The sequence below is a fragment of the Thunnus thynnus genome, chromosome 14, assembly GCF_963924715.1.
Source record: "Thunnus thynnus chromosome 14, fThuThy2.1, whole genome shotgun sequence".
Classification (NCBI taxonomy): Eukaryota; Metazoa; Chordata; class Actinopteri; order Scombriformes; family Scombridae; genus Thunnus; species Thunnus thynnus.
In genome coordinates, this window is record NC_089530.1 from 12,581,126 (window position 1) to 12,607,760 (window position 26,635).

Consider the following 26,635-nt stretch of genomic DNA (forward strand, 5'->3'; position numbering starts at 1 on the left):
AACATCTGTAGGTCAGTTTCTGTTGGAATTGGGGTTTGATACTATACTTGACGAAGTTGGGTATTTTATCTACCTGAAATCAGATCCAAAATGGAAAAATGCACCCACTATTAGAACCCCTGTGTTTCATTTACTGCCTTTTAATTTCAGAGTCATTTTGTCTGAAGTCATAAGCTAAAGTTTTACCAAAAAATGAGCTACTAACATGTTCAAGCATTTTATTTTTATGCAACAATAAATGTGGATTTGGGAAACCTTGATATATGCAATTGTGTTAAATCTCCAAAGTCTTACTTTAAGCTTTTAAAGATGTGAACTTTTGACATTGACAGAATATTTAACCACTGCTGCTACTTCTTTCCTCCAGATCATTGCAGCAGGTCTGAAAACTCAACAGAACATCTTCTGTTGAACTTAGTATTCTACAGCAGAATTTAGAGAAAAAAAATGACTGACAGCTCAGACCATTAAAGAATTGCTTCATAGATAGTGGCATTGATTAAATGTCTAAGGCCAGTGTTTAGAAGTATGACCTTGGTATTTAAGGAATTAAGTGCACCATACCAAAAACGGGATACTATATAAGAATCAGATTTAAAGTTAAATCAGAACATTTCAGAATATAGAACATAATCGATAGATATTTATGTTACTTGCATTGTGCTTTTATGTCTAGACTTCATCTGTAAATGGTCCTTTTACTGACTATAGTTATATTTTGGGCCCGTACTTAGAGTAAATGATAGGAATACAGCTGTTGATATTCCAAATTGTCTGAATGCACTGCACAGTGACCAGCTCAGATGTGCTTTATTGGGCTGGACCATGTGGTATTGATGGTTATTACTCATTAATATCTCCTTGCATCCTTGAGAGGCAACCAGCTTTAATGTTTTACCTCAGAAAGCTATAATGAATTGTGCTTGTGAAAGATGTAGCTGACCTCCTGTTCATGGTATCCACAGGTTTTTCCTTTGGATTATATCCTGATCACAGTCATCACAGTGTACTTTGTACTCACATCCATGGCCGGTATTCGCCATATAGGCATCTGGTTCTTCTGGATAAGGGTAAGCAAGGCCCCGCTTCTATGCTATCTTCAAAACTTTGCAGGTACAAATGCACTATTACATTAACATAAACATTGTTTTTCTTTGCAGCTGTATAAAATAAGACCTAAAAGAACCCGCCCCCAGGCTCTTCTCTTCCTCTGTATGATTCTTCTCTTGATTGTCCTTCATACCAGCTACATGATCTACAGCCTTGCCCCACAATATGTCATGTATGGCAGCCAGAAATATCTTGTACAGGTGAGGACAAATGTATGTATATCTCTGTATATTTCTAGGTTTTAGTCTTGCTTTTGAGATCGAGCTCTGAGGATGAGGCTCTAATGATGTCAGTGTTGGTCAATCAGTGGTTTCAGACTACTTTGGTCCAGCTGGGTGTAGGCAGCAGTATGGTCTCTATGGGCTGATAGTGGGGCCTTTAGACTCTTGTTCTTTTTTGATTCTGTCTATCTATATTAGACTACGTGGCTACTACTGTGTGGATCTGTTGTTTGACAGTCAACCCTGATCTGATGTAGCTCTGCTGCTCTTTCTCTCGCTGCGTGTGGGTGTGTGCATGTGTTTTAGATGCACCCTTGTGTCTATACTTCGTCTCAAAAAATCTTTTTAAAAAACATAATTAAAATGCACCACGGTGTTGTTTTGCTGAAACAACCTCTTTTTAAAAGAGAGAAAAGAACCTTTTTAAAAACCAGCTCCATATGACTCACAGGGTGAACAGTTCTTACAGTAACTGCTGCTGTCTTTTCACCTGCAATATTTGAATACATTGTTTCACAGTGTCATTTATACCAGCTTAGACATATACAAAGTAGTGTATATGTAGCAGATATTCAGAATGGTGCACAGTAAATACCTCAAACTTGAGCCCTCTGGTTACTTTAGTAATCAATGAACTTCTTTTAAGTGAAAGTAATCCTTGAAAATGACATTCAAAAAACAAAAACAAAAAATGACACATTCTACTTACCTGTTGTTTGTCTATGATTTATTGCCCTGGTAGGATGTGAATAATGTTTATTTATTTAATGTATCCATTGCAAAATTGATAACATCATCTGGAATCAAAACTGCTTGGAGATTTTTCTGATACTTTGTAAGATGTAAGTTTGTCTCATACTTTATGAGTAAAAGGCTGTTGCTATTGGGCATTTTTCTAGTATTATAGATTTCCAGAGATTATGCATTTATGTTCCTTTGAAAACCTAAATCAATTTGTACATCCTGGAGTAGTTTGTAGTGTTTCTTTGCTAAATGGATACATGCCTCTTGTGTTTTTTGGTCAGAGTCAGATGCCCTCAGCAGGTCCTACATCTGGGAATACCACTGTTGGCATCACAAAGATCTGTGATGCTGACGCACCTGAGGGTAAGTCTGTCATCTCTGCTAGCACAGTAAAGTAGTATTGGTGGAATTGTGAGATGTTGGAATAACTTACAACACATCATCAAATATTTATTCTTCACAAGTCAGGTCTATACAAGAAGAGAGAAAGGACAGTGTACAACCAAGCCATTTCGTGTAGAACACTGTTCAGTAATCTTTATCACCATTCATTATTCATTAGACGGAATAACAAACAGACAAATATTTACTAATGCAGTACGTGGCCCTGTGCTGTCTCCATGCCAACGCTTATTATAGTAAATCAGCCATGAAAACACAAATGTGTGAATGTACATAATAGGACTGAGCTTTATCACAATCATTTATTAATTTGCCTAATGCTCAAGTCAAGCTCTTCTCGGTGGTGGAGCGGACATGATGCAATTATTATATTTGGTTAAGAAGCCAGAGATAGTTTTAGAGATAGAGGACGTATCTTGAAATATGAAGCAAAATGTGTCTGTCTATCCATCCGTCTGTAATATCTACTGGATCAAACTGCGCAGTCATGAAAATGGATTCTTAAGTAGATGTCGGAGAATCACTAAAACTGCACTCCAGCTAATGTTAACTGTAAATCCTAAGGATGAAAGGAAACAAAGATGAAAATAAACACACTTCATCCTCTACTATATATGTCACATCTTAGAGTTTTGTTTCATCCCAATGTGACCACATATACATTCAGAGTGATTTTTAGATGCAGTAAACCCAATTTTATCCTGAAGAAAAGCTGGGCTCTTGTGCATGTTTAATTTTTTTAGTGGGGGTCTGTAAGTGCACTGGATAATGATTTCTTTTTTTTATTTTTATTATTTTATGTAAATGAATCAAAGCATTGAACCATAAACAGTCCGCTCCAGAAAACACAGAATTAGACTGCAATTCGAATAACAAAGGATTGCTTATGGGTTGAAATGTCAAGTATGTAATAAAAATAGAGCAAAGATCATGTGAAAACAGTTAAGTAGAAGTGGTTAATTTTTTTAGTCAATTAAATATCAAGCATATCAATATTTCCTATATTATATATGTCCTCCTAAATTTTACTGTGTCTGTCTTAAATGATTGCTTTGTTGAATTAATTATATGCAGATGCATATATCACAGTTATGGTCATTTGTAAACTATTTTATTCTTTTGATATTTTTTGTTTTAGTTTGGTTGATTACAGTCGTACAACATCACACTGCACAAACTGGCCTCTAACAAGCCACAAACAAACATCACACTTCCCACAGTCCCTGCACTAGTCTCCTGCAGCGCCACTCTCATTCGCCGTGTGGTCAGTCCGGCCCAGTCCTCTTCTTGTGCCACCAACCGAATATTGACTGCTCAGAGATTGCCATTGCTTTCTGTTCATTTAAGTTAACAAATAGCTGCAGACAGAAACTTAACCAAAATATGTCATCGATGACGGTTATGATTCATTGTTCATCACAGTCACAACAAAAGAGTTCCTTGCTATCCACAGCACGGCACCTCTCTTCTTCCTCTACTCTTTCTCTCTTTCTGCCCTCTGACTGGCTCATATTAGATATCGATCCACCTTCTTGACATTTGGCAACCAATCAGTGACAAATGACAACCTGTGACCATGATAACAGTTTTTTTTTTTTTTTTTTGTAGCTATACGTTTTGTCTCTGCTGCACCGAGTTGTTTTTTATCTCTTGAAGGCTCTCAAATCGATAAATACTAAATACTGCAGGCTAGGCTGACCTGTGAATGATTATCACAAAAAAAAATCCAAAATCAAAGGTGATTCACCCTGAAAATGAGAAAGTAGCCTTGTTATACAGTATATGTTACTTGAGGAGGAGCTTTATTTATGTCTGTAAGTGTATTGTCCATTATATTATTTATTGTGTCTTTTGGTTCCACGTTAAGACCATATTTTCTGAAGAGTTCCCCACAGTGTGTCAGTTCCTGTGAAGAAGTTCCCTACAGTGCCTCCCATTGCCATTAAAGCAGTATGTGAGTCTGGAGCTATTGTGGCAGAAAAGTTTTGAATGACAATGAGGTGTACAGTATGCCGGAATAAAGCAAAGATGTTAGATAGCCATTATTGAGTTGTTTTTCATGAATAATTTTCACTTTATCCAACAGTACTGAAAATCCATTGCAATAGAGGGAGACAGGCAGAAAATAGAAAGATAAAGGAGAGGTAGTTGAGTAACTGCAGAGATGAGAGGCATGATTTTATTTGTTTACAATAATCTGATGTGTATTCACACACATTTAGCTTCTTTCCTACTCGTGGGTAGGCTAAACAGTTTTGTTCCACATTGAAGAAAATAGGCCTTGCCCAATTAAATTAGCTGATCAAGCTGCTTTGAATAAACTACAAAGTTGACGTTGACCCGCTGGTACTTCAAAGATGTTGCAGCTGCTTGTTGTTGTATTAATTATATAGCAAGTATAGTATAGGAAAATGTGTCATGCAGTAGGCAGTAGATGTGTGAAGATATTGCCGCATTCCTTATGTTTGACAACACTGTATGTGTGTCTCATTGAAGTTTCAGTTTTAGACATACACGTTGGATCACACACCCTCCAGTTCAACTGAACTTCAGTCTTTTAATGATTTAATCTTTTACATGTGAAGAAATTTGATGACATCAGAAGCTGAAAAATGATAAAATAAGTATTATCTTTTATTACTAAGTTTTGATTAGTAAAAACATAGTCTCCCACTTGGAATATAAACACATCTGCAATAAATAGCAATAATAAATAGCAGTGGCAATGATGTAATTTTATTGAATGCTTACCAATGCTTAATGAATCAGCACATTATTTCTGTAAGAATATTTATTGTAAAGATACTGACTGTGTACTTTGTGAAAGACCAGGGCCGTATAGGGCCTATGTAGTTTTGTCATTTCTGTCCAAATAAAGAACTGGAAAATGTGCCTTTGTTGCTCAGATCATAGCAGAATCTGGAACCAGTCTCGTTCATGAAATGAATGGCACACACTTTGACAGATATGGTGACCTGAGTGTGACCACGCTCATCTAAATAGGGATGGCTTGACTACAAGCTAAATCAAGCGGAGATGAAAACAAACTTAAACATGCTACATATAAGTATAAAAGAAAGCATCACATTAATGTCTCTGAGCAGTGCCTCTTTGTATCATCAATGTGCAGCCCGAAGAACCATAATTCTATGTTTATACAACATAGAGGTGCTAATGGACTAATGTCTGACTTTTGAAAGAGGTACAGCATTTTGGCCCTATTTTCATGGCACCTTGCACAAAAGGCAGTCACTGGTCATTGGTTGCTATTTTCGTGGCCAGAGGCCCCCCGCTCAGCTTAAGTATATTTAGAAACTGGTATGATTAGGCAGAATACCATGACCAATTAAATCATCATCATAAAATCAGTGTATTTACAAAGTCTTCGTGGAGAGGAGTGTCTAGAACTGCTTCTCCTATGAGAGACTTGGAGGTGCAGAGTATGGAATATACAGTATAGAAGAATACTGTATATTCTAAATATGAATGCCATAATTAATATGCTGCTAAGAGTAGATTTGTCCCGTTTAAGCAGGAATGTATCTTTTGTTCTTAAAACCCTTTTCCCCATACATAATCACAACCAGTTTCATACCAAAAAACAATACTTCACAAATAGTCACCTGTGCAGAAATAATAGTTTCAATTAAAAATACTAATTTAGATTTGAACTAAAATAAAATACAAACACAAATAGGCACATTGCATTATTTTGGTAGTTAGTTACATTTCCCTACGTGGTTAATAAGGTTGCATTCAATTAATGCGGTTAGCACATGACAATAATGCCACAACTGCCAACTTAATTGTATAAACTGACAAGTCCTCATAACATTCCTGTTTACATGACTATACAGAGAAAATTGTGGCAATTAATTGGATCGTCTTTGTGCAGTTGTTTGTTTTAACACTAATTTGTTTCCTTTCCCATGACAATTACAAATAACCCAAACACATCTAGCCGTGATTCTGAAATACGACATCATGTTGTATATTTGAGCCTGTTAGTTGTATCTCACTGGAAGTAAAGATGTAGATAGCAGCAGAAGAGCCGGGTGTGTTCCTGGCACCGCAGGACCCTCAGCTGGTAAGAGCAGAAATCAGGGTTTCTAGTGTTAATCACTGAGAACACATGTCAAATGAGCGTGGGATCAGTTCATCTACACACATTTTTGGCATTCTCCAGTGCTGTTATATTAAAGGAGTCACTGTGCCAGAAAGTTAGTAGGACAATGGCCAGCAGTATTTCTACTCAGTCTTTTGACTAGCGTATGAAAACTGATCCTGTTTTGGTCATATTGGAAATGGCTCCTGCTTTCATAACAGCCGTTGTACCACCTGCCATGAGGAGGAGGAAGTATCAAGCAGAGACAACACATGCGACTGAGAGTGAATACATCAGGAGCTTATCGACTGATACACTGTAGACAGTAACAGGTGAAAGATTTCATTTGTGTGGTGAAAGACTGCAATTCTCTTTCACTTAATTTACACAAAGCAGCCTTTTCCAAATGGAGAGAGTGCTTCATCACTACTAGGTATATGTTGTTTTTTCTACAATGTCTGTAGCAACAAAAAGGTAGGGGAAAGGGATAGGTGAGGAGGAAAGTGTCTCCATGCCAATTAGTCAACAAACCAGATGATCTAAATGTACGTCAATATAATTTGTGTTGTTTGCTAGAGTGTCACTCTGAACATAATAGCCCTATTTTGTATTATTATCTGCTTATCTATTATTATCTGCTCTGTATTTCTTTATTATCTGCTGGTGGTCTGCTGATAATAAATTGGAAAATGTTTTGTGATGACATTTTTGTGATTTTACACTACTGGTTGCACATTTAATAATTCATAAATAAAATATAGTAAATTTGAGAATGCGTACAGGATGCACATATACTGATACTGCACACATTCTCATATTCACATCCTATAAACTCTACCCTAACCCATCTGTTACATAATGTTGACTAGGTCTATATTTTGTTATTCGAATATTGGATGCAATCTAGGAAGCTCTAGAATTTTTTTTTTTTTTTTTCAAATCCAGAGCCACATCTTTGAATCTGGCAGTGTGCTACTGTATATTGATATGATTTGTAAACATAGAAATAGTATTCTTTGTAGCATTTTTCCTGGGAGGAATAACAATTCTACAGCAGTATGACCAAGACATTCACAAACATGGATATGAATTTACATTTGCCTATTTCCTAGTTTCAGGCTCCCTTTCTTTGGATGTAAAGAACAAGAATGCAAATACACTTTGGTAGAAATGGCATTGACCCTACAACAGGCTCTGGAAAGACATAATTTTGTAATGACTCCTGGTATGACACTGGGTCAGCAGCCAGTTAAGGCAAAAGAGGGTAGAAGTCAAGCTGGTGACTGATTGGCCAGTTGGTCACAGTGGTGTGATGACACTAACTATCTTGGTGAGCAGGTGCTTAGTGCCAAGCTCTCCATTATCTTCTCTAAGGTCAAAACCGGGCCATTACTCATTTAATCACCATAATGGAAATTAATCATCAGGAGTTAGTTACCATGGCCTCAGACAACCTGAACCCCGAAGTCTTCCTTAGTATGTGATTTAACGCAGGTGTTTAGAGGTGTTTTACAATCAGAATCTCTTATGTCTGGACATAAGAGATACATACTTTTTTTCTTTTCTTTTTTCCTCATTTTAGCAGCTGATGGGGGAAAACTTTGATCTTATTCCTGTATGCCTATGTATAGCCTTCAACACAATAGACCATGACATTTGTAATTGACTATCCTAACACTTGTGTTTGCTTGACGGACACTGCATTAGGTGGCTTTTACGTCTATGCCTCTGCTGCTACCAATAAGCCTCTCTGTATCCCAGTTCCCCATCACTGTTGGGCTCCAGGACCCCCACCCTACTTCTCTCACAGCCAGTCCATTTAATTTTATAGGATACTCATTTTCTCTTAAGCCATTGACACAAACTTGAACTCTTAGAGTACTAAATCTTTCCAAGTTTGATTTTAGTATATTCAATCACTTTATTTTAAAGTTCTGTTCATAAATGATTTTATTAATGAACATAATTTAAATTTTTTATGGCTCCGTGAAGCCCAGTTGAAACCTGAGGAATTCTCAGCATTAGATGAAGCTGCTCTATCAAATTATTCTTACCACCGTGATGCTCATGCTGCTGTTACTGGAGGGGGAGTTGCTTTGATCATAGACACTGAGACACTGACTTGCATCTAAGTCCATCTACATCTACACTCTGCTCTTGTCAGTGTAGATGTGAGTGTTTTTTTATGTAGTCGTACTGTACCTGATGTGCTTCATGGAAGCTGAATAAGCTCACATTTTCAGTTCTTTTTTTTTTCTTTTTTGTTGTTTTTGGACAATTGTCTAATCATTAAAGACCTCAATAATGTATATAATCAGTCAGACCCCTTTATATAGCCCCCCCTCTCATTGATGCGTTTGATTTTATTTGATAATGATCCCTGCCATCACACATTTATCTGTCTTCATGTCCATCTCTAATGACTGCTCCCTCATCCAAGAAATTAACTGTCTCCATTGTTGTTTATTGCCATCATGTTAACGCCTCCATCATCACATTAGCAATCCCCATTATTGGTGACATAGATCCCTTGACAATCCAACCAATGACTTTAGCACACCTGACTCCATTTATTCCCCAAACCAAAAGATTGTCTTGATTAAATCTAAACTAAATAAAGTCATACATACAGCTTTATAATGGAACTTAAACATGTCAACAAAAATATAATTTAATTAGGGTGCTCAAAAACACCTTTTGCAAAAAGGAATGTTTATTTCTCACTTAATATGAATAAATATAACCCCTAGGTTTTGGTTTTGATACGGGAGCTCAATTTACTAATAACTGCCCTCTGGGTCATTGCTCTAGGTTTTCTGCTGATAATTTCTTGTTCTTTTTCATCAGTAAGGTCAACACTATGGGTGACAAAATTATAAGTATTGTATGAGGCCCCTTATGCCTGCCTCATTCTGTATAAATGTTTTGCTTGTAGTGTTAGCTGAATTTTAACCATAAGCTGAAGTTTTTACCTTGGAAGACAGCATATCACATTATTCTTGAATCTAAGTGAAAAAACTTCCAGTACAGAGGAGAGTTTCCTCACGATGGACTGCTGTCTGTTTCCTAGCAACTTGCCAGTTTCCACAGCATTGTTTTTAAGAGCTTCAGGGGGAAGATGGTCATAATTTTATGTTAAGTTGCCTCTGAGATGTCAGGTGCCCAAGCAATTTTCAACAAGAGACTCCATCAACCCAAACACAAATTAATAGTAATTTTCTTTGCATCAAGGGGATTATCATCAATTTGCATTACAATGGAATATGTCAGTCAAACAACACATCTTCATAATTAAACAAGAGTATAGGTCTAAAATTCAGTCAGCAAAAGACGACCTATAGTTATGTTTACACCATCTAGCAGCCATAGTAATACACTCCAGAATGACCCATAGGACCATAATATTACGTTACAAATCACTGTTAAAAAATAATTATGATTTATGGTGTGACAACGCTGTGGTTAAGGTCTGGTTAGGTTTAGGCACAAAAACCACTCAGTTAGGGTTAGGGAACAATCATGGTTTGGGTTAAAATGACTACTTAAAACATGGTTTCATACTTCCTTAAAGTTACGCAACCTTCGTCATCATGGCAACAGTAAACACCACCCCAACCCCAAGTAAACACTTGGGGTTGGGAACGGGAAGTGAACAGTGGTCTTTTGCAGCAAAGTCCACATTTTGCCATCCTACTATCTGGCCATCCACTCAACCCGCCTCCTCCTAATGAGGGAAAAATCATCTTATCAAGTCACCTTATATTGACGTCATCCTAATTGAGTCATGTCCCTGGGCCATAATTACTACAGCTGCTAGATGCATAACTATAGGTCGTTTTTGCCAGCCTGAATTTTAGACCTATACTGTTGTTTTTCTTTTGACAACAGGCTGCAATCAAAAGTTATTCTCCTGGAAGAAAAGTGTCCATCTTGTAATCTATATCAAATAACTTTGTGAAAGGTGTTGCTAACTCAGAGACCTATCACCTGATTCTGCAGTTCCCCTCACCTCTACAGAGCTTTATAGTGTCTTTCATCTCATTGTTTTGGTTTAATGTCCCAAAACTTTACTGTTTTGGTTCACTGTCATCAACCCCTGTTTCCAACAGCAGCAGGCAGCTCTGATAAGCCCACTGTACACTACCTGCCCAGCACCAATATGTAGACAGACTAGCAGGTGAACATAGTGCAGCATTTAGCCTCTAAAGAGCCAGAAATTTCCCTCAGGCGTTCTCGGAAACCAAACTACAGCTAAAAGGAATATTGCAGTTACATTCATAAGACTGCCTAAAACTCGACTCCAATTTTATGTTTATAGCTTGTTGTGCTGCCCAAAAGGTGGTCAGAAAATAATTCAAGGGCAGTTGTATTGTTTCCATTGACCAGGTAAGGCCAAGTAGAACCTCATAATGTTCTGTGAATTACCATAAGCTGCCAGCATAGGAGCTCATTTTTAAGAGTTGCAGTGCCTTTTGGGTCACCCCCTCATACATTTTTGAATAAGAAAATGTAACTCTTACTTTTGTTTTCATTTTACAAATAGTTAAGATAATGTGCTTAAATTAGGGGGTTGTTACAGTAATAACTTGTGTGATTGTATTACTGGACTCAGTTACAGAGATGTAGCTACATTCCCAGATCTCAAAAGTTACTTGGTGAGTAAAGCAATTTTATCATAACCAACAAAAATACGAAACAAGACCCAGGTTTTAAATAACCACATTTTTCTTGGCTTCTTGCTGGTGTAGACAGTGGTTTAGGTTACATCAAGGTAAGTTAGGTTATTTAGGTTACTTCACATGTTGTTGTCGGTGTCTGCATCTGGAGGTCTAGAGCTCAAATGGATTTTTTTTCTGAAAGTGGAAAAACAAAGTTTTCACACAGAGAATAGATGCTTTTGGTGAACATTCATCGACAACACTAATATGAGAAGCTAGAGATTTTAAAATAGTTCTGTTGAAGGAACATCAGCATCCTCAAAGGACATTGGAATGAAAGTGCTCTATTGCTTTTAAGCGAGAGCGAGAGTAGAAGCGTACAGTGTAGGCACACGATGCTCGTTGATAGAGAGGCTTTTACAAAGAACGCAATGTGTGTATGTGTGCGTGTGCGTGCGTGCATGCAGCATTTTAAGCATGCATTTGTGTTTGTGTTTGAAAGCAGAGATGAAAGTTATACATAATGCATTATGCTACACAGAGCAGCACTCACCCGGGTATCATGAGTCAAGGTGAAATTACCTGCACTCACACACTGCCCCATGCTCTTATCAGAGAACGCTAATGATTTCAAGGTGAAGCGGGTCAGCGGTGTACATGATAATATATTTAGGCAGACCACTGTTGTGAACCATCTGTAGGTCCCACTCGGAGCTTTGCAATTCAGGTGAGCAGCTGGAGAGCTACAGATGGCTGAGGTAGTAGAGGAAAATAGTGAGGTCATGGGAATGAAGATAGACTTGCTTCTTCTGTTATCTGTTGATCCTGGTGATGTAAAAACTGATGGTTGCTACACCTTCTAGGCTCCCAAAGGTCCACTCTATCTAATATTTATTATAGATGAAGCAGCACACACCTGGGTTTTCCTTTTTTTTCAAATTCCCACACTCTAGAGAGGGAAGCTTTTGAAAATATTGGCTCTAATGAATAAATTGTAAACCACGCTGAGTTATTCTAGTGGACGTCTGTGTCATGTAGCTCAGTATAAGTCTGATTGCACTGTTCATGGGGTTCAAGTCAGTGTGAAGAGCTGTGTAAAAAACAGTGTGATAGAAGCAGCTCAGCAGGGTTAGCGTTAATGCTCCAGATGGCTCTCTAACATAGCCAGACAGTGCGTTTCGTCTTCACTCCAGCTATGTGGACTTTCTCTCTTGCCTTGTTAAAAATTATACAACTCCGATTATGAGTACGTCGAAATATTTGTCTTTTTATTCCTTCAGGGTGAAAGTTAATACATGTGTTCCGAGGGGAAGCATTTTTTTCTTCCCTTTCCCTTTTTTTTTACTGTGTTTTCACACAAAAACAATCGGAGACCCAGGCACTGCACGCGTTTCATTGGCACTTTCCACATTTGACATCATAAGCGTTTCCACGTGAGCTGATACTGCTATTGATCTGACTGGCATAGACCGCAGGAATAATATGAGACTTCTTAAGATGAGTCATTCCCCTTTATGTGCATGAATGAGTATTGGCAGTCAGATCAATGGCAGTATCAGCTCTGTCAAAAACTGGAGCGCTAAGACTCAAAGATGATGTCACCAGCTTTGAAGCACAGAGCTGCTCCACAGGCAAAGAAAGCAACTGGATTTTTTAAGTAGTAAGTAAGTAAGTTTCTTGCCTCTAGTTTTTGGTTTTGGGGTGTTTATATTCATGACCACAGTGCTCAGTCAATACTGATGGAGCTGTCCATGGCAACAAAATATCATCTGACTATCTCAGAATCAGAATCATCTTTAATGGCTAAGTATGTTTACACATACAAGGAATTTGACCCTGGTTTAGTGGCTCTAAATATACTTACACAGGATAACAACACAACAATCTTCAGGAATATACACAAGGAACGACTGTGAAACAATTTCAGTGAATTGTAAACATGATATAAATAGTGCAAAGTAGAGAAGAGTCCAGGGAGTGCTGAGATAAATATTAGATGGTAAAAGAGAATGATGTTAGATAGCTTCCACATATTTTAAAGTTTGCAGCGGAGTCCCAACATACACAAAAGATTATTTTTAGATGTTATTGAAGGGTTCAGTGATAGTGGTCATGTTGTGCATGTATGTCATGAATTTTATGTGGAAAATCAATTGAAATTTGCACTTCACATAACAATGTGGAGAACTTGGAAGCGTCCCAAATGAAGTTGGATTCCCGTGACTGCATCAGAGATTCAGGGTTACATGCATAACCCATAACCTATGGTTCACTGTCTTTGTTGGCGTCTTCTTGCATGTACCTTTGCCTTTTCAATGTGTAATACTGGATATATTTGATGCAAGGCTCCATTAAATGTTACATCATTCCACTTTTATTCATTGTTTAAGCCATATTCACATTGACAGTGACATAGTTTTCCTCTTTTCGAAAGATTGGTTGTCTTTTTTAGTTACAGTGACAAAATTGCCCGAGGCACTGCTCCATGTAGTAGTAGCAGCCTGTTTAGGCTCTTAAGTGAGTATAGACCCCCTTTATAACACAGATGTATAACAAGTGCTACATTTGTGCAATTATAAACACCATGTAGCGATAGATGTGTCACATTTCATTGCACTCATGCTGTTTTTGTGGATGATAGTCCACACCACAGAGAGGTTACTTCTCACATTTCTCAATTATTTATTTATTATTTATGGTTGATTTGATAGGGACAGATGCAGTGTACATAGACAAACTGAAGATAGCTATCAGATGTAAGTATCATAGTGTTTATAGCAGATGCTAATTTGTAACACCATGCCCTAGAAGGGCTTTTGTGAAAATAAGAGATTAAAACAGTGAAAAATAAAATATTAAAACAGTGAGGTAAAAGAAGGTAAATTGAGTACATCAAGATACAATAAAAGTAAAAGTTTTTTTAATTTATAATAAATAAAAATAAAAATCCTGTGTCTTCCAGCTGGAATTATGATTCCCTCACATATAAATGTCTCTGCAAACCTACGCAGAGGAGTGTGTTACCCCCAAAATCTCAACAACGCATAATGCAGACCTGTGTGTCAAGCAAGTAGGTTGATTCAACTCCTGTTGGGAGGCTGGTCTGGAGCAGACAAGAAAATAAGCATAAACATACTACATACAAGTATTTTTTTAAAAAGCCAGCAAATATATCAGAGTAACATATTCCCCTCTTCCTTACGTCTTTCAAAGGTTTCTGTATGAGCTTGTGAAAAATGTGAAAAAAAAAAACTGAACAAAGTAACTTCACTTTTGGATCAGACACAAAGTGATGTTTATCTCCTCGCATTGTCTGAAAACAGCCCTGGTCTGAAGACATCTACATGCCCGTGACAGAAGCCCTTCGATTGCGTCGTGGCCCGACGTGCGTGGAGGCACGAGGGCCCGTTCAACGCTGCTTGCAGCTTTAATTTTTTGTTTGTTTGTTTGTTTTTTTGCTTTGTACTGTTTGTTGTTGTGCTGTTGTATGTTTTGATTGTGGGGGACTACGGATGCAAATTAGCTTTGAGCTAACTCCAGTGCAGTGCATCTTTAATGTTTAAAACTGCACACTGTCCCAATCAATAAATCAAATCAAAATAAATAGCTTCTCAAAATATTTGCTGTGAGCAGCTTTGCCTTTAAAACAGCAGCAGCTCTCCTTGGTACACTTTAACACAGTTTTTCATGGTGAAAGAATGTTCTTCTGTGGATTTATTATTTAGGCCATCTCAGGTGCTTCTTCATGTAATCCCAGATTCACTCCATGATGTTGAGATCAGGGATCTGTTGGGGCCATACCATACCAACTCTTGCAGGACTCATTATTCTTCTTGTTGCTGAAAATAGTTCTTTATGACTCTAGCTGTATGTTTTGGGTCATTGTCATGTCATGAATAAATTTGGGACCGATCAGACACCTCTCTGATGGTATTGCATAATGGATAAGAATCTAAACATCTAAGGTGCCTAAAACTTTTGCACAGTGCTGTATATATGTACATATGTATATGTATACTTAAATTTAAAAAAATATATATATCGGCACCTATCAGACAACATACAGGGCAATACCGATATATCTTGGATAGGCCAATATCGGCCAACTGATATATCTGTCGGGCTCAAATTTGAAGAAATGACAGATGTCAGAATAAAAGCAGAAATGCCCAAATTGAACGTTACTTGTGTACAAAACATCCATGAAACAAATACTTGATAAAAAAAACACCTTTTGGCTTCAAAACAAGTTCAACAAGTCCTCATCTTGTGTTGAACACATTGATGAAATTTTTTGCTTTTGAATGTTGTTTGTCTTTAATTTTATGTGTATTTTATGTTAACTTGCATGCAAGAATATCAAGATTTAAGAGGGCCTTTTTTGTGTTTTCTCTTTGCTTTTCAGACCAGTGCACTGTGACGAGATCATACCTTTTCCTTCACAAGTTTTGGTTCTTCAGCACTATTTACTACTTTGGTAACTGGGCCTTTATTGTGGTAAGTCCAATGATGTAAATAAGATGCGATCATCACCTGGAATAACAGTTAGAATCTTCTCTGTAGGACTTTGGGGGAAAAAGAGCTGATACAGGTTGTATTTTGATAATGTTGGCAAAATAAATTAAAAAAAAGTGAATTGAGTTATTTTTTATCTTTTGGACAATAAATAAATTACAGTAACAACATCTATAACACATTTAATTTAGTTCAAAAGCAGTTCAAGAGTATTTTCTTCAGGGAAGAGTGTGAGAGCAGGAGCCCATAATTTAATTTATACTCACAAAATGGTTACAAGGAAATTATTTTCTAAGCCTGTGCACAGTTAATCTCCTCAGCAAAATGTTTAATAGCCTTCCTCCTCATGCTGTTGATGCATTATATCAATCAGATGATCCTCACCAAGTATTTCCTAATGTGTGATTTGCTTATTATTTTTAGGCTTTTCTCATCGGTCTGGTGGTGTCCTGCTGCAGAGGGAAGAAATCTGTGATTGAAGGAGAGGTGGAGGCCGATGACTCAGACATAAGTGATGATGAATATGTGCACTGAAAATCAGTATTCGCCTGGAGGGGTTTATAGATATTCCAACCATAACTTAAAGGGACTAGAAAGTACAATTTCTTAAACAAATAAATGAATGTCATTAATTTGTCAATTTAATGTATTGGTTTTAAGGAGTTATTGCAGTGGTGTCTTGTGGATTCCAGCCTTGTTTTGAGTTGACAGGTCTCTCCCCTTAATGAGAATGCTTAGACTGATTGTTGTGTCTTTCTCAGTCAATGTTATTGACACAAATTGGTCATTTTTCTACTGGAGGACACATACTTATTGCAGCAGCAGAGACAGACAGACTCTGCTCCAAAACTTTATGTCTAAGCTTTATGTGGAGACAGACTTTAGACAAAAACTTTCTTTTTTACATTATTTAAGCACTTTCTAGACCATTAAAATTGCTACTGTATGACAATATCAATAGTTGGCTTTAATATACATTTTAAGATAAAATCCTTAATGTGATTGCAGTTGATATTACATAAACTTGTCTCCCAGTTTGTTTTCTTAAAAGCTAACTGGTAAAAAAAAAAAGATTCCTTAGTGTTGACAGCAGTAACATTGTCAAAGTTTATTTTACTTGTCATTGTCTGAGGTTAATCATAGTGTGAGTGGATTTACTGCTTTTTTTCTCTTCATTTAGTTATTTGCAGACTACTTTACAGACCATTACAGTATGTAAGCCAATTTTACTAAACTTGCATACCTGCACTGTGTGTGTGAAATGTAAAGGACCATTTGCAGATATTGTGTTTTCAAGGTTTCATTAACTCTTGGTTTTTAATTAAATGGGTTCAACAGCTTTTTGCTCTCTGTGTTGGAAGAACATGTGGAGAAAAAAAAAGAAAAATTGAATTAATCAAAAAATGGATGTAATTTTCTTTTAATTAAGGAGTACTTTGCGTTTCTTGAGTTTATCAACAGCAGGCTTGCAACTATTAACAGCTTTTTTTCCGTATTTAATTTCTTTTTGGTACATTTAGTGTCAAAGTGAATACAAAATGTTGATTCACAGATAAATTAATAAATTGATAGGCAATATGAATATGAATGACACGTTTAATTTGGAAGTTAAATGTTAGTGCCTCATGAATGCATATTACTATGATGGGCACACATTACTGTATTTGCAACCCTAAATTAACCTCACAGAAACCAGTCTGAATCTGTTTTTGCTTTGAGATATTAGTCTGGTAACCCTCAGTTAGAATTGAGGGAGCCAGCTGCTGGAAGCCAAAGCAAACAGGGGTGCGGATAGATGATGATGATGATGATGATGATGATGAACACAGAAGCAGCATCACACATAGTTTTCAGCTGTGATTGGTTAAAAAGATGCTGTAATGGATGTTGTGTCAATATTAAATTATACCTGTATTTAAAGAAATAAAACCACTTCAAATACACTCCACATCGGTCTAGACAATAATATTTTTTTTCTATTTTGAAACATTTTCAACCTTTCTTTTTTTATTCAGTATTCATTGCAAATTCTGCATTGTGAAATCTCTCCTCCCCACAACATGACGTTGCCATGCTACAAACCTGCAGCTTAAGTAGAAAAAGAGCCATAACTGCAGGGTTGCTATTCTATTAGTATTTTAGCATGATAGTTGTGTGTTGAATTTTGCAATCTATGTTAGAGTTATTTAAAGGGATGTTGGTGGTTATTTTGTGTTCATATCAAATAACTATGTTGATGTGCTATTACATTAGTGAATAGTTAAAGTTGGCTAGCTTTAGAATGACTGCTGGTGTTTGAATCAGACTCTTTTTCTATTAAAACCCTTGCAAAACTGCATGGGGAGCATCTTTTCAGCAGTGTGAGTCACAACCATTGTTTTTCATTGCTAGTCTATCGCTGCCTTCAAATGTAACCAACCTCTGATCATTTCTCAAATCGCTGTCTCTAAAGCATATTGGCAGCCTGTGGTTTCTATTGATTGATTAATTTCTTATGAATCTCTATCTGTGACATAAATGTTTGTGATGAGGATGACTTGTTACAAAATTATGACCACAATGTGTTCAGATTTCACAGAATCTATCCAGGGGCTAGAAAGTATATACCCACAATCAGTATTTTTTTAATTTAATCTTTATTTAGTCAGGCAGTCTCATTGAGATTAGGATCTCCCCAAGAGAGACCTGAGAATAAGAAACATTCATAAGACAAGAACACAATCAGCAGACAGAAACAACACAACAACACAATAAACAAGAAATTAATGAAAAAAACAATTACAAGAATCATAAAAAAAACATCAGATGATAAAGCTTTAAAATCTCCAAAGGAGATGTAAGACAAGTATGAGGGCAGTTTATTCCATTTCAAAGGTGCAGAGTACCTGAAACCAGCTCTGCCAACATTAGTGCGAACATGAGGGATATCTAAGGTTAAGTAGTTACTGGATTGTGCACTGTAGTTACTAGATTTAAATGAGAGAAGACATGTGAGGTAGTTTGGAAGCTTTATAGATGAATAACATGAGATGGTTATTTCTTCTTGTCTGTAAGTGTCTGGAAGTCCATCCAACCTTGTGACACAGAACAACAATGAGTACGAAATTTGTCATTTGTGATAAAGTATAATGCACTATCATACACAGGGTTTAACTGCTGAAGTATAGATAGGGCAGTATGACAACACAAAATATCTTCATAGTCAAGGCCAGACATGATGGTTGACTGCACAATAGTTTGACAGGTGGAAGAAGACAGACAACCTTTGATTCTATACAAGAAGCCTACTTTGATTTTTGATTTTTGCGTCAAATGTTGAATATGAATCTTGAATGATAGTCTGCTGTCAAGCCAATATGAAGTATTTGACTCAGCAAGAGTAATATGGGTGCCATTTAAAGTTTTAATGGCAGGATAGTCAGAGTTACTGGTGGAGGTGGAGAATACCATGTACCTGGCCTTTTCTGCATTTAAAACTGGTCTGTGACTAAGAACTGATAATTGGAAAGCATTAAAGACAAACTGAAACTGAGTCAGGGCCTGGGCTGGGTTAGAGCCAAGGGCATATAAAATTGTATCACCTGCAAAAAAAAGTGGACATTGAAGTATTGATTAGATAGAATTATGTTATTTAAGTGTATAATGTAAACAGCAATGGACCAAGGATAGACCCTTGTGGCACCCCATTCCTGATGGTAAGAGGTCTTGACTGAGCACCATCAGCAACAACAGTCTGAGTTCTCTCTGTGAGGTAAAAGTGGAACCAATTAAGCATGGCTTCATCTAAACCTACAGGCTGTAGTTTATGAAGTAGGATTTTATTATCTATGGTATCAAATGCTTTTGAGAGGTCAATGAAGAGAGCAGCACAAAATTGTTTTTTATCCAGGGAGGAGATGTTGTTATCAGTGACTGAAACTGCAGCTGTTATTCTGCTGTGACCCAGGCAAAAAACAGACTGTTGTGGCTTTAGTGAGTTTAGTGAATGAATAAAGGTGTGTAGTTGTAAATTGACCGATGATTATAGGATCTTTGCTAAGAAAGGAAGTTTAGATATTGGACGGTAGTTGTTGAGATTGGAGAAATCAATACCTTTGTGTAAGGGTACTACTAAGGCACTTTTCCACGAAGCTAGAATCATGCTTGTTAAAAAGGTTTAGTTAAAAATATGTGCTAAATGTGAACAGATTAAGGGGCACTTAGATGAAGAAGATATGGGTCAAGATTATCTGCACCAGTGTTTCTGCATGCATTTAACCTAAAGCAGAGCTTTGTGAACATCTGCACTGCTTACCTAACTAAAAGAAAATTAAAATAAAATAATAAAATAAGGACATGCATCGAATAAAATTGACAGTTAAATACACCAGTCCTTGGATTAGCCTATAACTACTCAGTGCTCACTTCGGATGGATTTGCATGAAATCTTGTGTGCATGTCCAATTAGAGATTGCAGTATGCATACCTTGTCACAACTATTGTGCAAGCCTGATTAGATTTAAGCCATTATGTGATATGCCATTCCCATATGCACTAATAAAGCAAATAAGCCTTGAGCCAAAAACATGGAGCCCTAGAACTCGAGCAGAGAGGATTGTGTGATCAACGTGTCAGATCAGAGGATTTTGCCATTTGGAGTGCAACTTTTCTTGACATCCTCCTTATTCAAAAGCCAGTCTTGTCTCATCTTTTCCTTCCTTCCTGCAACACTTTTTAGGCTCCTCTTGCAAGCTTGTTTGGGAACAAAGAACTCATTTTAATGAATAAATGAATGAATTAGCTCAGTAAAATAAAAATGTTTTTGCAAGCAGCTATTAGTTGGATGTGCCTGAGGGCCATACGTGCAGATGCATTAGATTTTTTCACAAATTTTGTACACATTTGTCTTGTGTTTTGAAGAATGTGACCAGATTTGATCCACAATACATTTGAATCTCAATTGTTTTTTTGTTTTGATTTTTTAAATGCAAATGTGGTTTGCATCAGCATTTCATCTTTTGTGTACACATTTTTTCTGTAATCTTAATTTTGATTCTCTTGGCCAAATGAGAATCAGAAAGCACTGAAGTTTTATAACCTCTCAATCCATATCAGGTCAGACCATCCTGATAATTATCCATGATTAAAAATATCTTTCACATCATTTTGTGTGTGTTAATTCAGCTCAAGAATCCACAAACAAACCAAAACCTAACCCAAAAAAAAGAAGATGAAATTTGGCATTTGGTTTTACTAAAAGAGCCTCTTAGAAGTTGAATGTTCAGTTTTTTCCTGCAAGTACATTTTGACTACGTTTTAATGGTTTTAAGCCTGTTTTTCAAATTATATCGGTTAACCATAGACTGCAAATACACTGTGCTAACCAAGCTAGCAGCAAGCAGCTAGGGTTAAGGCCAGCTCCACCCTCTGATCCAAATATGGTCACTTCTGGCTTAAAAAATCCAAGATGGGGATGGTCAAAATGCAAACTCGAGGCTTCAAAATGAGAAGGGTCTATCTGCCATCTTGCAGACCTACACGACACACTGTCTTTACTACACGACCACCCCCTCACCCCCACTCACAATGTTGTCACTGTAACCACGACACACCCCCCTGACCCTAATGCTAACTATCCCCCTCCTCATGCCTAAACCTAACCAAGTGGGCGTGTCATGTAGATAGGTAGACCTACTTGTTCAAAGCATGGATGCATAAAGGGAGCATGGGGCCTATAGAGCGTCTGCAGTATGTTTTCATCCAGGTGGATAATTTCTTTACAGCGGGAAGTGGCTTTTTTGGCTTCATGTGCCACTGAGCAACTTTCATAGGCTATGGTGGTTACCAAGAGGAATCACAGAACAGTCAGCTATTGTCAGGGGCCTCTGTAACCATCATCTATCTTAATGCACCACATGAAAGACCATAATGCATTATACAGCGCATAGTAAGTACCTGTTGTGTAGTCTTCCTAAGTTTTATTTTTGTTGAGGGTTTCAGAACTTTTTCTTCATTTCCCATGCAACTATCTTGGAAACTATCATTTTAGAGTATAGATTTAATAATTTTCTGAAATACAAGTTATAACTTTCTGCAGTTTGTCTCTAACTTTGAGTATACTCTTTGCAGATATCAAAATGTTTTGATTTCTAATACAACGTAATATAAATTCATAATGTGTGAGTAAACATAATGCCAAGTTAGCTTTACATACAGCATGTGTTAAAAAGGTGACTTGGGATGAAGTTTTGTCTCCAAAAAACATAACATAAACCACTTCCTCTTTCATTATGTCCTCCACTTCATGGTTTCTGTGATTTTTGGGTGGCCTCAAGCCTGTCCTCTAGGTTTTAATTCTTCTGACAGGCCCTGATAGACAAACAGTTTGCCTTACCCCTCAGTCATGTCTCCAGGGAGGAAAGTGATGCAGGATCAATGTGATTATGTTAATTCAGTGTTTGCAGTCCCTGAGCAGGTTAACCTCTCTGCTCTTATGGGCCTGTGGGATCTCCCACTCTCTCTTAAATGAAGACTTGTCCAGCAGGCTTGTCACCATGTCCCAGCTCCATTTAACAGCAACAACCAAATAATGAAGTTTTTTAAAGACACAGGGTCTTGTGTGTCAGATCTTGAATTTGTGCATAGAAGTCTAAATATTCTGTACCATTTTCATCAAATGGCATTAAAATGTGAAATGATTACTATTAAAAGTCAGCCAGTCAGCCAACTCACGTGGAGTAGGTTATTATTTAAATATGTATGTACAGCATTAGTGCTTGGCGTCTAAGGTGTCCCTCGTCGCTCCTCACAAGGAAACATTGATCTCACACAGGAAGTGGCTAACGACAATACTTTCCCCTCTAGGGGAAGACAGACTCAGAGCTGGATACCGGAATAAAAATGGTGCCCATTCAGACCTATAAGAATTGCTCAGCTGGCGCATTTGCTAAAAAAAGTTTCTCGCTTCTGGGTTTGCTTCCGTGTTGATCAGCCCACTGAATATGTGCAGTTGTGTTTCCTCCTCTGGCCCCACCCACAAGTTCCCACTTGGCCCATAGACTTTATATTGCAATGACTTCCCAGATTTTTACATTGTTTTTCTCAACTTCAGGAAAGTTTTACAAATGTAAAACCTCCATGGACCAAAAGAGTCATAATTGACCTTGTTTGCAGTTTGAGGTGTCCTGTCAACAGTTTTACAGACATCTCTTTTAAAATGGTGGTCTATGGGGAAAATGCTTTCTGGACCGCAGGGGTATTTTTCGCTGCAATACCACAAGTAGCCACTGGGAAAAATTGGCTGCAAGGCTGAGCAGCGGCACCCTATCCAGCTCTTATACATCCATGGGTGGAGGTGGGTCCATTGAAACACTGAACAGCAGCAGCAGCAGCAGCGCCATAGCAGCAAGCAAGAATGTGAGCGGTGTGGCAGCAGTATGCAGCAAAGTGTGAGCAGCATGTATGCATAAAGAGAACTGGATACAGCATTGGAGGCAGGGCCCCGTTCATTCCTATAAACGTTCCTCAGTGGCACATGAAGCCAAAAAGCCACTTGCTAATGTAAGAAATACTTGGATGAAAACATACTGCGCATGCTCAGTTGGCCCGATGCATCCATGGGGCATACTCAGTAGAGACCTCTGACGGCTGGTTTAAGGGGATGGTAAACACATTTGTATAATCAGATTTTAAATAATTTTTAAATGGGTAAAAAATGAATTTTAACCATATTTTACCCATATTTGATAGCACCCCCAGTTATTGACTATACTGTGATAGCTTGTAGCAGTTACCCATTTGTGGGACTTGCTATCATTTCCCTATTCCAAATTCGTGTCTCCTTGTTCTGAATTCAGATAGTTGCATGTTGAAATCCCTCTGGGTTGATTGGAGGGTTATTCAGATCAGCTGTTGTGCAGGGTGTGGGGACTGGCTCCCAAATAGTAATTGAGGGCAGCTGGGTTCATTCCCCTCTTGGCCAATCAGGGTGTGACGATGCCCTTTATCTGGGGTTATAAGAGAGGAGAGGAACTGCACACCCAGGTCACTCTGTTCTTTCCTCAACGGGCTGCAGACCTCATTTGTAGAGACTGTCAGACAGAAACTCTGGTCTGTTCAGGCCCTTTTTGAGTCTTCTTTCTGGTCGTTTGCCTTTCTCTTTTGAGGGTACCTTTGAGGGAATACTCAAACATAAACCTTTCGACCAAGTGACCTATGTTGGGTTTATCTTAGTGCTATTTGTGCAAGTTGAGCTTGCCTCATAATACCCTAACACTTGCAGGCTTTATATTTTGTTTATTTATTATACATATTGAAGAGGCATTTTTTTCATTACAATTATCAAAGAGGCATTTTTTCATTACAGTTATTGAAGAAGCATCTTTTCATTATAATTGTTGAAGAGGCATTTGTTAAGGGGATGTTTCCCTATGTACAAGAACCTTGTGAGGTGGTTTCTCCAAGTGACTATTATTTGTTTTTCTTTATTTTTTTTTAAGTGGCTGGGAGCTTGTTCTCAGGCGACTTTCCGATCAGCTGTGGTCTAGAGGATCAGTACCGCCATGTAAATGGCAACCACGAAGGGATACATCACACAAGCATAATCTTTAAAATAAAGAGATTGTATGTTATGTCCCATCTTCTGACGTCTACTAAGTGTATTTATTGAGCGTACATTCTTAGACCATCACAAGTGACCTTCCATCATGTCTTTGGAAGACCTAGACCCTGTCGACTCTCACCGTCTTTTGGTTTTGGAAGACTAATCACTCCCGCCTTCATCCCCGTTTTCGGTAGCTTCTCCAAACCAGGAACGGTCCGGTTCTGATTTAACCATTTTTGCTAATGCTATAGACTCCATGAAACTTCTGTGGACTGGCAGCGTGAATGGCTGTCAGACATTGCCAAGGGCATACCTTTTAAGGCTATGAAAGTGTGTACTACCCAGATAGCAGATGTGGTACAGAAAACAAGTAACCATTTGCTAGCAGAGGTTAGGGATCTTGCTTTGAAGTGCATAGATGCCATTCAGTGGAATGCAAACGCAATCTGAGTTCCAAGAGTCCCTGACAACAGGCCACCAAGACTTGCTGTCCTCCATCACATTTGTATTTTCATCTCAAGCACATACAGGGTGCAAGGAAGAAATGAGTCACTTCGACACTTTGCCTTCTCATTTCAAGCCTTATCAAACTCTTCGGCCACAGAAGATGAGATTTTGAAAAGGATATTGAAGGCCATGAATCCCTTTCTGGCATGTCAGCTCCGTGGTCAGATTATCTCCATAGACAAGATGATCCGCATTGTGAGTCAAATAGAGGGAGATTATGAGAACCAAAAAAGGTACAGGAGGACTCTTAATGAACCCTACAAAACAACTGATACAACAGAAAAGAAGGCTGTAAAAGGAATGGAAACTGTGTTTTGCTGGCTTTGCCATGGTGACCATGCACCAGGTTCCTGCCCTCAGTTTCATGCCTCCCCAGGTAGCTCAAAATACAATAGACAACAAAAATCAGAGCTGAACCAGACCACCGACTCCAGGAAAAAAGGCTCCATGGGTGCACTCTCTGACCAGGGCAGCGCAAAACTACTCCACCACAGAGCACGAGTGTCTGGTTGTGATGTGGAGTCTGGAGAAGTGGAGACACTATCTGGAAGGGAAACCTTCCATTGTTGTCACGGACCACTCCTCATTGTGGGTCTTCAACACCATTCTCCAGGCTTATATGCTGGGCACTGCATCTGCAGGAATTTTCTTTTACCATTGAAGATCGTAAGGGTAAATTAAACAATGCCCCAGATGCTCTGTCGCAGGCCACTGTTCTGGCCTCCCTGGTGTTGCACACCCCTCGTCCCCTGACATAGGATGAGAAGTTTGTTTCTCTTCTTCTGACAGATGAGGATATCTGGATAACCCAGTTGAGTGATCCAGAGATCCAGAAGGTATGTAAGGCACTGCTCCAGGGTGAAAAAATCAACCAGTGGAGTAGACTCTGGTTTCATCATCTTGGAGGATAAGGTTTACAGGAAAACCAGACATCTTGACCGGGGTGACACATACCAGGTGTATGTACCGCAGTCATTTCATTCAGTTGTCCTACATGTGTACCACGATAATCCTTTGAGTGGTCATTTTGGGCGTTATAAAACCCAGTAAAGGATTTGAGAAGTTGCATACTGGCCAAAGATATGGACAGATGTTGCGGAGTATGAAAAATCCTGTACTGTGTGTCAGAAATACAAACCCAAATCTAGGAAACTGGCTGGCTTGCTCCAACAGACCCAGGTAACGGAGCCATGGGAAATGCTAGGTTTGGACCTTATGGGTCCTCTGCCTCGTAGCTCCCTGCGGAAAAACCCAGTTACTTGCTGTGGTAGACTACTATAGTCGGTGGGTTGAGTTGTTTCCTTTACGGAACACTACTGTTTCCACGATCAGCAAGTGTCTGCGGAAGGACATCTTTACACGTTGGGGTGTCCAAAAGTATATTTTGTCAGACTGGGGACCTCAGTTCACCTCTGAGGTTTTCAAAGAGCTGTGTGATAGCTGGGGAGTTGTCCATAACCTCACAATGGCCTACCATCCCCAAACTAATATGTCTGAGCATATTAACCACTCTCACACTCTTCTTATGTTGCGGAGAAGTATAAGAGTTGGGATCAGTTCATACCAGCCAGCTGCGTTTTGCCACTGGCTTTACCCCAGCTGAGCTGCTGCTTGGAGGGTCTTTAAAAGGACCTTTCACCAGAGCCCTTGAACCCTCTTCACAGGTGCCCTGTGCCCTGAAAAATGTCCAAGCTCTTGTAGAGTCAAACCTGGAACAGGCAAAAAGAAAACAGGCTCATAACTACAAAAAACACCAATGGCACGTTACCTACCAAGAGAAAGACAGGGTCTG

The 26,635-nt window shown here is 38.3% G+C and overlaps 1 protein-coding gene across 1 annotated transcript in view; it reads left to right on the forward strand.

The window, feature by feature from the left end:
- The window catches only part of lmbrd1 (LMBR1 domain containing 1), a 68,079-nt gene extending 50,376 nt beyond the window's left edge, over nt 1-17,703 (forward strand). Inside the window, exons 12-16 of the mRNA XM_067609891.1 lie at nt 966-1,070; nt 1,161-1,310; nt 2,357-2,438; nt 15,646-15,737; nt 16,179-17,703. Coding sequence (XP_067465992.1) covers nt 966-1,070; nt 1,161-1,310; nt 2,357-2,438; nt 15,646-15,737; nt 16,179-16,289 — 540 coding nt within the window. The 3' untranslated portion in view covers nt 16,290-17,703. The remainder of the gene's footprint in view (nt 1-965; nt 1,071-1,160; nt 1,311-2,356; nt 2,439-15,645; nt 15,738-16,178) is intronic.
- Nucleotides 17,704-26,635: the final 8,932 nt, after the last annotated feature.